Here is a 14,026-nt window from a genome sequence, read left to right as displayed (position 1 = left end):
TACCATATCAGTCCCTTGGGATTACGGATGGCTGATGTAATGCCAAATAGCTTTCAGGCTGCTGTAAGGGACACCCAGCTACAGCTAGCCTAGGTGCCTAGGTGGGGCGCCAAAGGCTACCTTCCTAGCTGCGCTGTTTGCCTCTTGGTTATAGCCAGTGTTTTGAGCCTTTGTTCTTACCCAGGCCTGTGAGTTTTCCTGGTCGGTATGTAGCTAGCGGTTACGACACCATGTGTCTCTGGCTCCTTTCTCCATTCCCAGTATTTTTAAATGTTTGTATTTCCTCTTGAGTTGTCATGTTCTGTTTCATACTTAACAAAACAAATCACGGATCAAACAAAATGCATTATGTTATGCAACATTTTCCCCTTGCGCTAAGACTGCCTCATTAGTAAGGACTGAATGTATTTTTCTCCCTAATCAATACCCATTAGAATTAATGAGTCCATTACTTAAAAAGACAATGAAGTAATTTTAGTCAGCACCTTAGTCCTGGGTCTCTAAGGAAAAAGTTGTCAGGACGCTCGTGTCTTTGTAGTAGATAAATATAAGGAGAGGAAAGGTTATAAGATCTCTTATGTATTCTCCCCTCATCCTTTATTGATGGCAGAGTAATCTTCAGACCTTGAAGGCCACAGTACGAAGCCACTCATCTTAGATGGCCTTAAGTAATGGATTTATAGGTGCTTAATGCAGTGCAAGTAATGGGCAGCCTTTACGTTTTTATTTGATTCTTAACGTTTTGCATCTCTTCCCATAGGATCTTGTATGAGAGCAAGCAAAAGGAATAAGTAGAAATGATAGGTGGGGACACTCAGATTTTAATATTTATTGTTTTTAAATCTTTTTTTTTTTTTTTTTTTTTTTTTTTTACAACATTTTGTTGGTAGCATTTGAGTTAGATGGTCATTCACAGAAAGAAGAGCACTAGGGTAACACAACATTGCTATTTCTCTACTCCAAGGTTCAGAACTCTTTAAAAAAAAAAAAAAAAAAAACTAAAGTTTTATTTAAAAAAAAAAAAAATCAGTCCGAGAACAGGGATGGTAGAATTGTACAGTGCAGAAGGTGAAATGACAGTTTTGGTGCAAAGTATAAGGAATTATTTTGAGGAAAGGCTCATGTTCTTGCAGGAATAAGGGCCAGATCGCAGTTACACCCTAAAATATTTCTAGGTGTATTTCACACTGCGAGGAGACAAACAATCAATCACATTTCACACGTGAGAACTTAATTCCATTAAAACCATTGATTTTAAATGACTATCTTGAAATGTTTATCAAACCTCTGTGCCTTCAAAACTACACGATATGTTCAGCCTTACAAACTAATTAGCTCTTTTGGGCATTACTACAATTTTGGAGGGGATTTGGTTTTATACTTAAAAGCTAGCATTTGAGGAATGAAGATTTCCTTATTGCTTTAGAGCCTTATTGTTAACCTATCTTTTTAAAAAACAGACAGCACTGAGTTTTGCCCTTGTAGAAGCTAATAAATTATTTTGTGTTCATTTTTCCGCTAAATTGATCCGTTTCCTGGTATTGGAACTGTCAAGCAGGCAGAAATTCGACTAATAGATTTTAACTTTAGTCCCACTGATATCTGACTACCTGTTTCTATCTCAGCGCTCCAAGCTGTTTTGCTCAATGTGACTCTAGTCTGAAATGTGACTAAAAATGGCATCGCTGTGGCTCCAGCTTTCTCTCAATTTCCATTTCAAATCATTTTAGTTTGCAACTGGAAAGAGTCCTTTTCAAATAAGCTCAGTAAAATCTCTGCAAATCAAGTGGGGTCCTTTTCTTCTGGTGCAGATGTACTGCAGGCCCAGTTAGGTCTTCAGTTATGCTTGTGTAGGTAGGGTTGCCAGGTGTCCGGTATTGACCCAGACAGTCCGGTATTTTCGCCTCCTGTCCGGTAAAAAAAAAAAAAAAATTCAGAGAACACCGGACACCTAAATTGTCCGGTAATTTCTGATTTCCCTCCTCCACTCCCCCCCCCCCCCCCGCCCCCTCCTTCCCCCGGCCAGAAGCCGAAAATGCCGGGCACCCGGCAACCCTTCAAACAGTGCCCCCCCCCAGCTCCCAACGCCCCCAGCCCCCATGCTTACCTGGTTCCGCATGGCTGCTGACCTAGGGGAAGCTCTGGGTCTTAGTGCTCAACTGCTTCCCTGTTCCTATCCCTGAACTCACTCTTAAAGGGGACATGCTGTTTTCATGCTGTTTTATTTTAATTTTTTTTCTTTCCCCTTCAACAGAATTTTTTCCCTGGTGTGTTTTTTTTTCGGGGGAAGGGGAGATGTTCAGTATTTTTGTTTCAACCGTCTGGCAACCCTATGTGTAGGCCTGATGCCCTCAGTAGCCTTGTACATTTAGCTGGTGGGCTTTGTGGTGGAATTTGATAAACTAAGCCGTTGACCATGGAATCTGCCATGAGCTGTGTTGCCTGTTAGTTTTGCTATATAAGCAGAGGTGCTGAAATCATTTTAGTGGGGTGCTGAGAGCCCTTTAACCCAACTGTAAAGCCTGTGTGGTGAACCCCTCCCCCCCCCCAGGTCACCCCTTATTCCAGCACCCAGGATACAATTTTCTGACTGGGGAACTGAAAAGAGCCCAGTTGATTATCTATTGGGACAAGTCAGCTGCATTATGTGACGACAGTGCCCAGAACATGCAATCCCAAATTAGTGTCAGACACCCAAATTGTACACACCAAATTGGATTTTTTATTGAAAGATGAAATACAATGTAAAGTAGGGATGTTAAAAATCGTGTAATGGGGTAACTGTGTTAGAGAAGAAACAGGCGACCCAGGAACGGACGGAGTAAACTAACTGCTTTATTGCTGCTGCACGTTTACCCCCAACACAGCGTTCCGAGTGGCAATGATTTGGCACCAGTGACACTCCTTGATCCATTTTAGTATGTCAGTGTACATGTCTATCACTACTTCCCTGAGCCCTTATTTAGCAAAATTAACTCCCATACAATGAATGTTAATAAGCAGGTGATAAATACAATTATACCTGCTACTGTTTACTGGTTTTTAGTTGAATTAGCATTACATATGGTCTGAATTAGCAGCTTACGGGGAGGAGGAAAGAGCTTTGACCCTGAAAATATTTTTATAGAGCAAGGGAAGTCAAAACAAGGCGCTGTTCAGTGTAACTATTTCCCTAGGCACTTCCAAGGACAAAGGAAAAAAATATGCTGAAAGGGCAATGTCTGCTACAGCTGGACCCCTGTTAACTTGTACATATCCCAACACGTGTAACCGCTGGAAAGCTGGGCGGTTACGCGCACTGCCGACTCTGCGCTAGAAAGCTGTGCTTACTGGTTAATGGTGATGCTTTATGCTGCAGCTCCACAGGGAGGCGCCCTGCAAGGGGCCACAAGCCCCTGCTGGCCCCGCTCCCGAGAGGGAGGCTTCACTGCCCTGCCACAGCAAAGCCTCCTCCCGGGCAGCCGGCTGAGTGTAACGGAAACCCTTAACCGATAATAGCAGATGCCTATCCGTTAATTGGTTACACTGTAGCATGCCTACTGTAACGTCACTTCGTTCTGCCCTTTCTTTCTTTCTTTCTCTGAATCCTAACTGGCTGGAACAAGTGGCCCAAATGGCGTGACCGGAATGCCACGCTTGATTAGGGCTAGAGGGGTTTTGTGTTTTGAATTGTGTTGCTTGCTTAGCGTGTATCGCTGTTGTCTGTAGCTAGCTTAGTGCTACCAAATATATTTCAGGGTCTCAGTGATGCAGCCCATCTACCTTTTCACATTGCTCCCTCTGTCTCTTCTCACACAGCTGCCCTCTGCCTGAAGGTTGCCTTTCAGCATCTGCGTTGCAGCCGAAGTATTGATCAGCTAGCGTAGGATCCCGAAGAATCAGTTTGGCCAGCGCCTTGGCATGTCTCCTGGATAGTGATGCATTAATGAGCATAGAAGAGGGAAATGTTCCTTGTCGTACAAGAAGTCATCCTTGACCCTTAAGTGTGATGCCGTGTTCTTAATTTAACAATAAATGGACGGACACACAGTGAAAACAGAGATTTTAGATGAAGTGCCCTTGAATTATTTCAGATTTTCTGGCAAACCTAATAGCATGATGTAACTTCCTTTTAAATGTTTTATTAAGTTAGCTCCTGGAAGATCATGTTTTACCCCTAACCCGCTTCTTTTTTTTCCTCCCCAGAAAATACTGAAGGGGCGTCTCTGCAGCTTGGGAATGCAAGAGATTTTATTATTTCTTTTGACCTCAAGTTCATCACAAATGGGAGCATATCTGTGGTTTTAGAAACCACTGAAAAGAACCAGCTCTTCACCATACACTATGTCTCCAACACTCAGCTAATAGCTTTTAGAGACCGAGATATTTACTACGGCATTGGAGCCAGGACCAGCTGGAGCACTGTCACAAGAGATCTGGTCACGGATTTAAGGAAAGGAGTTGGTCTGTCCAACACAAAAGCTGTGAAACAGACAAAAATAATGCCTAAGAAAGTTATTAGGTTGATCACAAAGGGAAAAGGTTTCATTGATAACATCACTATATCCACAACTGCCCACATGGCGGCTTTTTTTGCTGCGAGCGATTGGCTAGTGAGGAACCAGGATGAAAAAGGTGGCTGGCCAATTATGGTGACCCGGAAGTTAGGAGAAGGGTTTAAATCTTTAGACCCTGGCTGGTACTCTGCAATGGCGCAAGGGCAGGCCATTTCCACGTTAGTCAGGGCTTATCTGTTAACAAAAGACCACACATTCCTCAACTCAGCATTGCAGGCCACAGCACCTTACAAGCTCCCGTCAGAGCAGCATGGAGTGAAAGCTGTCTTCATGAGCAAACACGACTGGTATGAAGAGTACCCAACCTCCCCCAGCTCATTTGTTTTAAACGGTTTCATGTACTCTTTGATTGGACTGTATGACTTAAAAGAAACAGCAGGCGAGAAACTAGGGAAAGAGGCAAAATCTCTCTATGATCGAGGCATGGAATCCCTCAAAGCCATGCTTCCACTCTATGATACTGGCTCAGGAACAATCTACGACCTCCGCCATTTCATGCTTGGCTCTGCTCCCAATCTGGCCCGGTGGGACTACCACACCACCCACATAAACCAGCTCCAGCTATTGAGCACGATCGACGAGTCGCCTATTTTCAAAGAATTTGTCAGGAGATGGAAGAGCTACCTTAAAGGCGGCAGGGCAAAGCACAACTAGAGCTCACAACCAAAACCACGGTTCAGCGATCTGCTGTTGGCGGGAATGAATGGACTCCTTAAAGCTAAACAAAAGTACATTTTAAAAGGTGGCATACTAAGTTTTTGTGGACTCTTTGAAAGTGGTCCTCAAAACTGATCTTCAGAAGTAATTGCATTCCAGCACGGGAATAATTCTGTCTGGGAGGTGGAATTTGAAACAGGGATCCAGTCAAAGGACTGAATAAAAGCTGGTAACCTTAACTTGTTTACCTGCCTGTAGTGTTCCACAGCGAAATTATTCACACTGAAAAAACTCATTTGTACTCCTGAGTTTGTTGGGGAAGATTTTTATTTTTCCTTTTTGTAGGAAAAAGATAATTCACGGAAGCCATATAGGTCTTTAAAGTCCAGTACTTGCCTAAAAAGTTAGTATGTGGCCTCTTTTAAAATGGAATAATCTATGTATATGTTTGAAACAAAACTACAGATCATGTGGTGTAATGCAGTAAATGTGTATTTACTTGTAGCCTGGGTAGTCAACAGTGTATCTTTTAAAAAGTGTTTCTTTTATATACATTCTTTTCTTGGGGGAAGGTGAGTACACAAAATTTGTTTTTAAATTCTATATATTGAGAACTACGTTGAACGTACGGTTTCTTTAAAGACGTGTAAATGTAAAACGCAGCCAGCGTTCAGGCTCCTTACGTTATGTAAGCACAACTCAAAGTGGGACTAGTTGACTGCACAAAAACTGCAAGCATACCATTTCAATTCAAATCTACAGTCCTGCCTGAGGCTTGCTAATCAACATTCCCTCCCATGTAGTTGGAATCTCTGGTTGTGGAATCTGAAGTTTTGTACTGTTTTCATCCACACTTCAGAGATTTCTGTATGTGGTGACAACTGAGTTCTTTGGGAAATGTATATTGGAAACCTAAAAATGTGGTGAGGGGCTAATTAAGTAGTTAATAGGTAACTTGATTTAAATGACATTAGTATCAAAATATTCTTTTCTAGTGAGTTAATTTTTAAACTGTTTCTAAAAAGTGGATCAAACATTTTAAATGTTAATATTACAATCGAGCTCTCTAAACTGTCATACCCATAATATTGGCTTAGTTTTTATATTAATTCTCAGAGGTTCTGACAAGCGAGGAAGAGTCCGTGTGCAATAATTAAATGGTCAGGACCCATGCCTTCTGTGACCTACATTATTCAGAATAACCTGACATTTTCTTTTGATTTTTATAAAGTCTTTCCACTAGTCGCTACAAACTTTCATTTCAACATGAGTAGTGCCCTAGCAGATTCATGGCCATAAAAAACCCTTCACGGATCATGAAGTCCGATCTTCCCCTTCATGTTTGACTATTGTAGGGAAAGGTTGGGGGTGTCTCACCTAGGGACTCCTACCATGGGCTAGGGATGTAAAAGTTAGCCAGTCAGCCATTGGCTTATCAGTTTCTGATACGGTGACACACTTCGCTGTGGGCTCTGCAGCATCACTTTTATTCTGCAGAGCCCACAGTGAAGCTGGCTACCTGGGAGCAGAGGTGTCAGGGGCTGTCGGCCCCGCCCCCAGGGAGCGAGCTGTCACTCCGTACTGTAGGCTCTGCAGTACACGTTATATATTGCAGAGCCTGCAATGCCTGTAACCGCTGGGATTTTTAGCAGTTCCGTTTTTACACTAGTGTGTTACCGGGGCCTGGCTCCAGCTGCTGGTCCTTGCCCCGGAGGGAGAGGGAGGAAAGGTCCTCTTCCCCTGCAGCAGCTGGAGCTGGGTCAGAGCCACCTCCTGGAACCTTCCTGGGCTGCAGGAAGCTCTGCCGCTGTCAACTGGGACAACCTCCTGCCGCGAGCACTGAGCCGGTGGCCCCGGCTGTCAGACGGAGTAGTTGCAGAGCAACCCCAGACATGTCTCCATACTTAGAGACCCTCACTCCTGTTCTGTGCGGGTGATGGTGCTGGCTTTACAGCTTATTGTCCAGCCAGCAGCCACTGCCTCTGGCTTCCCAGCTCTGCCAGCAGCAGCACAGAAGTGAGGGCAGCAATCCCACACGTTCCTGCAGTAGCCATGCAGTTCCCCCGCCCTCCTGGCCCTCTCTTGGGTCAGGACACCCACAGTTACACCACTGTGAGCTTTCAGATGTAATCATCTGAAACTGTAAAACTGACAAGTTTTTTTTAATCCCGTGACTGTGAAATTGACTAAAATGATCCATGAATTTAGTAGGCTTCTAAACATGTGTATTGCCTTCTTGTAGTTCAGAGAGAGTAAATGAAGCAACTCATCACATCGTTGGACCAATACTGTTCTTTCTAGCAGGCTAACTAGTTGGTGCAGGCTGCATCACATGTGCTAATATTTTGGTCAGTGGAGATTATGAATATGAAACCTTTAAATTGTAGGCCCATTCCAGTATGATAAAGCAAACACGCTAGTTAATGGATTTTTTTCCCCCATTGGTCCTGTTGTATTTCTTATATGTGGTTTAAAAAAAATTACCAAGAAGCATTTTGAGAGATGTTTGTTTTTGGGTCAAAATAAATTCAAACCACTGAGAGGACAGATGTGGCAGATAACCGTCAGACTTGAAAGCCTTTTCTATTTTGCGCCCCAATGTATTAAACAGGTTTGTAGTTCTTTTGATCTTTCAAATACATAACATGATTGCATTGATTAGGACAAAAAGTAGATGTCACAGCAGAACTGTTTTGAACCCTAAAATCTTTATCAATACCAAAGTGTTCAGAGAGGAGATTTCCCTCAAACTACTATTATATTAATAATAATTTTCTGCAGTGGCTGATCACAGAGTGAAAGAGCTCTTTTCTGGTGTGTTTCCTCACTATTATCCCCATTTTGGATTTGGAGAATCAAATAAGAAAGGTTGGGTACTGCTTCTGTGACAAATATCGGTGCCTTAATAATGTGGACACCTTTTCCTACTGAATCAGGAAAAGAGCGTTTAAAAACAAAGTGGCATTGATCTCCCCATGTTTCATACCTCACATTGGAGTCCATCTGGCAGCAGACCAATAGATTTATTAAAGGGATGTCTACGTTACGCAGCTTTTAGTGACCAGGCTGTGTCGACACAGCCCTGTTGATAAGTCGATATGTGTGAATGGTGTTTGTCGGTACTTTTGCCAACAAAACACTTCTAGCCCCCGCGAGAGGCTTTCCCTTTGTTGGCAGGAGAGCACTTCTGCTGACAAAGCAGCATTTGCGCTTGCCCCCACAAAACTTTTTTGTCGTTTGGGGAGGGGGTTAAGCATCCTTGAACGACAAGAGTTTTGTCAGTCATTTGCATGTGTAGACATAGCCTAAGAAACATAGGTTAGTCATTTCAGATGAGAAACTGATGTTGTACCATTCTATTTTTAACACAATCTTCATTGCATTTTTGTTGAGTGCATATGCATGCAAATTAAGCAATCAATCAGGAGTGCTTATGGAACCTAACGCATGGATTCCTCTTAGTTTTTAAAAAAAGAAGGGGGCTATGGGAGAGAATTAATAGATGCCAGTGCCGGTAATTTCATTTTATTTGATTTCATTGTATAATGATCCCTTTTGTGTGTGTCTGTTTTTAAAGTGACAAAAGACCTTAGATGCTAAGGTCTATTTAACCCATTCACTGGGATTATTGTACATATATATTTCATCAGAAACACAGTGCACGTGGGTATATGCAAACCAGTGACACACAAGCACAATTATAGAAGTGTGGCAGTGCTGTTTTTCTTGGCCATTGTGCGAGACATTCACTGAAAGCTGCTATTTTCACTCACTTTGTAATTGTACTTTTTCTTTTCGACATTTTACATGGGGGGTACACACCATGTGTTAAATATGCAATAAATTGTTTACAGGATGCCCTTCTAAAGGGTAGTCCTTTGTAAAGCTGTACAGACTTTGCAGTTTAAGCACAATGTGCACATGTTAGTTTTATATACAGCAAGACATGATTTTTTGCAGAGGGAAAGAGGTACTATTATGTTTATATACAGAGTAAATGGCTCAACATTTGTGCTTAATGTAAAGCTGCTTTATAAAATTGTAAAATAAAATTTTTTATCTTAAGTCACGGTTTTGGGTGTTGTTTTTTAATTGGTATATGAATCCCTTGCATGAGAAAATGTAGTCACTTGATTGCACATCAGTAAAAACAAACCCAGTATCTGGTTAACAGTCTTCTTAATGGTTTGTTAAATGTCCCTTTTTGGGATAGAGTATCCTCCAGCCAACGACCCTCTGCAGCGAAAACAGCACAGTCCCTCCTTGTTACTAGCTTGCTTGTTGGGGCTTCGTTTCGTCTTGGAGATGACTTCCACTCATACCTCTGATTCCCAGCTTCCCACATAGATCCTTGCAGTCTAGACAGACCCTATCGGAAAAAGATACGCAAATACACTCCGCATTTTGCATATCTTTTTCCCATACTTTTGCCAGAAGAGGCTTTTCTGAAATTTGGCCTGTCTTGACTGGGCCAAATTTTGGAAAAAAAAACCTCTTTCGAAAGCCCTCTTCTTCCTCATGGAATGAAGAACACAGGGTCTTCTGAAAGAGCATGTTTGCTCTTCTGCAAAAAAACCGGAAGAGCAAACGCATTCCCTAGACTCAGCGGAGGTAGGTTTTTTTTTTTTTTTTTTTTTTTTTTCAGGATACCTTCTGCATCCCAAAAATCCCCCGCAGTCTAGCCATACCCATAAGCTTGATACTGAGAGTTATTTCCATTAAAGGTCCCCTAGAAACTAAATGCATTTAATTCTCATGAAGGGTGATCATTCTAAACTTGCACTGATGATCATTGGACAATGAACTAATGAAGCAATGGCTGGTCTGCGTTTGTGGTACAGATTGAACCGCTCTGGTCCAGCAACATCCGTGGTCTGGCATGATGTTAGTTGGCTACATGGTAAGTGGACATCTGGCTGTTTCCCACGGCCCCATAAAGTTTGTTTACAGCCTCCAGTCCTGGCTGTCAGTGTTCTGGGCTGTTATTTAGCTCTAATTTACCCCTCAATGTCTTCGAAGAGCCCAGTCAACAGTGAAAGTGTTGGTGATGCTGCTAGACAATATTGACCTCCTGAGGTTTGGCAAATTCTCAGGTTTGGCACCGGTCAGGTTCCAAGGGTGCCAGAGTAGAAAGGTTCAACCTGTAATCTATACAAGAGCATTACCAGTCTTGTTTTTAGCTGTAGCTTAAGCTAAACACGCCTCGTGTATGTCTGCCTTATTTGTAGGTATAAACGTTAAACCTGTTTGGGGGGGAGGGGGTTGTTATGCATGTTGGGTTTTTTGGAGGGGGTGAGTTTAAGGCTACTAAACTTTAACTTACCGCACTTGAAAATTGTAACAAAAAAGGAAGAGGAGCCTCTTGAAATGTGTCCTACAAGACTTTTTCTGTTCTGTGTCTGACATGCAACTTCCTGCTTAACGCACAGGGAGAGCAAATTGGCAAATATTTTGCTAGTTGCTGCCATGGCCTTAGTTAGTATTAGCTTGAAGGTGAAAACTCAGATGATTTTTAGTCGCAAAGAACATTCTGACCTACATAAGTGTAAAACCGCGACTTAATGTGTCTTAACTTTTTACAATTCAAATACCTAGAACATGCCTGTACTACAAAGAGGCAGACTTTCCAGCACCTTCTTGTCTATTTGGGCAAAAATATTGATTTTCATTACTTTGCAATTTGTTGAGCATGTCTGAACTGAAAATAGAAGAGAATTTAAATATGTTGTCTTGGTGATGAATCTGAATGTTTGCTGCTCAATTTGTGGTGAAAGGAGATACATTTACCATCTGCCTAGAATGATTGATAACTCACACGTGTGCATTACATTTCCTGCATGTTAAATAGTTCTCTTCTATCACTTACTAATCCTCTTCCGAGAATGGAAGGCGCTATTTAAATGACACAACTGCTCTGCATTGTAGTGTGTTAAAGAGGCTGATTTTTTTTTTTTTTTTACTATGGTGACGTGCAAACAATGTGACAAATAGGGAGTCTTTAGGACAGTACAAAGGTCTTCAAATATAGCATTCTTTTCTGTTTAATCTGCATCCAGGAAGAATTAGGTTAGATACTAAGAGAACTGCTCTATCTATAAGGGTATTAAGCTCAGGAATATCCACAGCTTTCCTTAGTGCAATTCCCATCATTGGAGTTTGAGAATGGGTTGAACTGTTTTAAGAACGGTTGATCTCTCAGGATTGGTTTAGGTTTACTTGGCCGTGCCTCAGCACAGCCTGGATTTGATGACTTCTCAAGGTCTCTTCCAGCCCTGCGTTGTGTAGGATTCTCTAACCCTATAGGTCAATGAGTTGATCAATAAGTAACTCAGGTTAAAATGGTCACCAGAGGCTTCACAATGTGAGGACCACAGCCTTTCCTTTGCTGTTCTTCATTGTTGCTTTAAAAATGTATCCTAGTGGGAAGGCCGGGTGGTGGGGATGCGGGTTGATCCAGAGAGTGCTTCGTTATATTGAGAGAATTCCTTCTCCTTGCTTTACCGTAAGTCACACACGGCTTTGTTTTTGTTAAATCATGTAGTGAAACTGCTCTTTGCACCTGCTGTTTTGCATGCCTATAGCAGCTTTTGCCTAAGGACTTTTTAGTGCTTCATGCTTGTGCATAAATACTCTCCCATTCAGTGGCTAGATCCAGGCTCAGAGCTGTAACGTGCCTGTGCTCTTACAGAAAATTACCGTTGGAGTTGACCGTAGAAATCTGGTCTTCTGCTCTGAACCACTTGGCCTTTGATGTGAACAATCTTTTAATAAAAATGGCAACCAGTGCGGCTCCATCTGACCTTAAATTGGTGTTTCTTGTCTTCCAAAGGATCTGTGTGTAACCCAGTGAAATCAAGTGACATTTAAAGAATAAACAAGATCTCCTCAGAAAGCTAGAGAGAACCCTCCAATCAACACGTACTGTGTATTTCTGTTCCCCGAGCAAGGTGACCATGGAAGCTCGTATCTGCTCTGACTGTCTCCTAAATGGTTTGTATATTTACCTTGATTGATCCCCTCCCAGTGACTTAGGAAATCACCATTTCTGGAGAAAAAGCTTGAAGTCTGGTGGAGACGAGTCCGTTCAGACTTGTGGCCAAGAGCCATCTCCTACTAGAAATCAATGCCTAGGAGCCCGAATTGATTCACGTTTGGCACTGGTGCTCAAACCACTCAAGGGGGTTTGTTTCCCCAAATGTCTGCATGTTCTAGACCAGTGTTTCTCAACTTTTTTTATAAAGTACCCCTTTAAAAAAAAAAAAAGTATCCCCAGTGCCTACAGTTTTCAGACCCACACTAGTTTTTCTACAGTTGCCACACATTTATTTAAACAACTTAATTGTTGCCGGGAGGGTGATGAAATTTTTGGGTGTAAAAATAATAAAATACAGTAAAACATAAAACAAATTCAGTTTTCTCCAAATTTCAGTTGTTGACGTATCCCCCAGACGTTTTTCGAGTTACTCCTAAGGGTACTCATGCTACTGGTTGAGAAACACTGTTCCATACCATCTGGCCCCTTCCCTAGGGCAGCTAGCAAAACAGACGTCTTGAGGAGTCCTAGAAAAGGACTTATCTGCTTGATAAGATTTTCTCTCTTGCCCCCTTCCAAAGAAACCCAAGAAATTCTCAGGCCTAAGTATGTCAGACAAATTGAACAAGTCTGGGCACAGTCCGGAGGAGAAAGCAGTGGCTAACCCAGCCCTAAGGTGCTCCTCATGAGTTGTGTACGTATAAAAAAGGAAGCGTAAAACAACGAACAGCTTGTCAAAATGTAGGCGTCTACCGAAAGTAAACCTGACAGCCTCTCAAACCAACCACCGTCGCACCCGACCCAACGGACTAGTTCTAGACAAGAGACTGGCTGTGGCATTTAGAAGCCCATGTAAGGTACAGGCTTAGTCTACATTTAAAACGTGTACTGGCGTGGCTATGTCAGGGACGTGGAGAAACCCTGCTCAATTGACAAAGCTGTGCTATGCCGTCAGCTGTGCCAACAGAAGGGGGCTAACATTGTTCAGAGAGGTGCTGTTCCAACACTAGCCCAAAAACTCCTGTCAGGGTAGTCTGCAGCTATATTGGCACAGGCTCTGTTGAGTAGACACCCCAAATGTCTGCAGCCAGGGCTTCCCACCAGACACCGCAACCATTGAGCATTGCTAGCTCCCTGCCGAATGGGACAAAGGACCTGCTCGGTTGAGAGTGGTGGAGGATTCCTGATCCCTGTGAGAAGATAGGGAGGGTTTCTAGGGTTGAAGCTCTTACCTTTACCCTTGCTCTCCTCAAGAGCCAGTTTGTCAAAGCTAAGGAAAACTGAGTGTAATTGGCTGGAAGGAAATGTTTTTTAAATAGTGAACGAAAACTGGGAGTCCCCGAAGATAGTTTTTAGATGGCCGAAAAGCTATGATTCTACAGTTTAAAGCAACATGTACCACAAGGGAAGTTGTAATCCATATACATTTTAAGTTAAATGTAGAAAATTGATAAGGGAACGTACTGGTTTCAGTGCAAGGCTAAGTGGGTGAAATAAATTGCCTGGACTATGCAGGAGGTGATGTTACCTGATCTGAGGGCCTTAAATGCCACTATTCTCCCTCCAGTTTCTGACAAAAGGGCCATTTCCGGAGAGCAGCATGTTCGGTGACATTGAGACCATGATGGGATCAGCAGGCTTGTGGGTTTTCCTGGCAAAGCCAGTCTTGGGCATTCCTATGACCTGGCTCAAATGTCCATTTTCAGGTGAAAAGCACAGGGCTTCCATCAGCTAGTGCCTGTAAAACCATGTTTGGGAAGAGGCTGCACGCCAGCTAATT

At 42.6% G+C, this 14,026-nt stretch overlaps 1 protein-coding gene across 4 annotated transcripts in view; it reads left to right on the top strand.

Annotated features, from left to right (window-relative positions):
• GLCE (glucuronic acid epimerase) overlaps positions 1-9,278 on the top strand; it is a 115,078-nt gene extending 105,800 nt beyond the window's left edge. For all 4 annotated transcript variants that reach the window (XM_075896834.1, XM_075896833.1, XM_025189202.2 and 1 more), the window contains exon 5: positions 4,186-9,278. In XM_075896834.1, coding sequence (XP_075752949.1) covers positions 4,186-5,210 — 1,025 coding nt within the window. In that variant the 3' untranslated portion in view covers positions 5,211-9,278. The remainder of the gene's footprint in view (positions 1-4,185) is intronic.
• Positions 9,279-14,026: the final 4,748 nt, after the last annotated feature.

The sequence above is a fragment of the Pelodiscus sinensis genome, chromosome 14 (genome assembly GCF_049634645.1).
Source record: "Pelodiscus sinensis isolate JC-2024 chromosome 14, ASM4963464v1, whole genome shotgun sequence".
Classification (NCBI taxonomy): domain Eukaryota; kingdom Metazoa; phylum Chordata; order Testudines; family Trionychidae; genus Pelodiscus; species Pelodiscus sinensis.
This window is presented reverse-complemented; position numbering and strand designations above follow the sequence as displayed.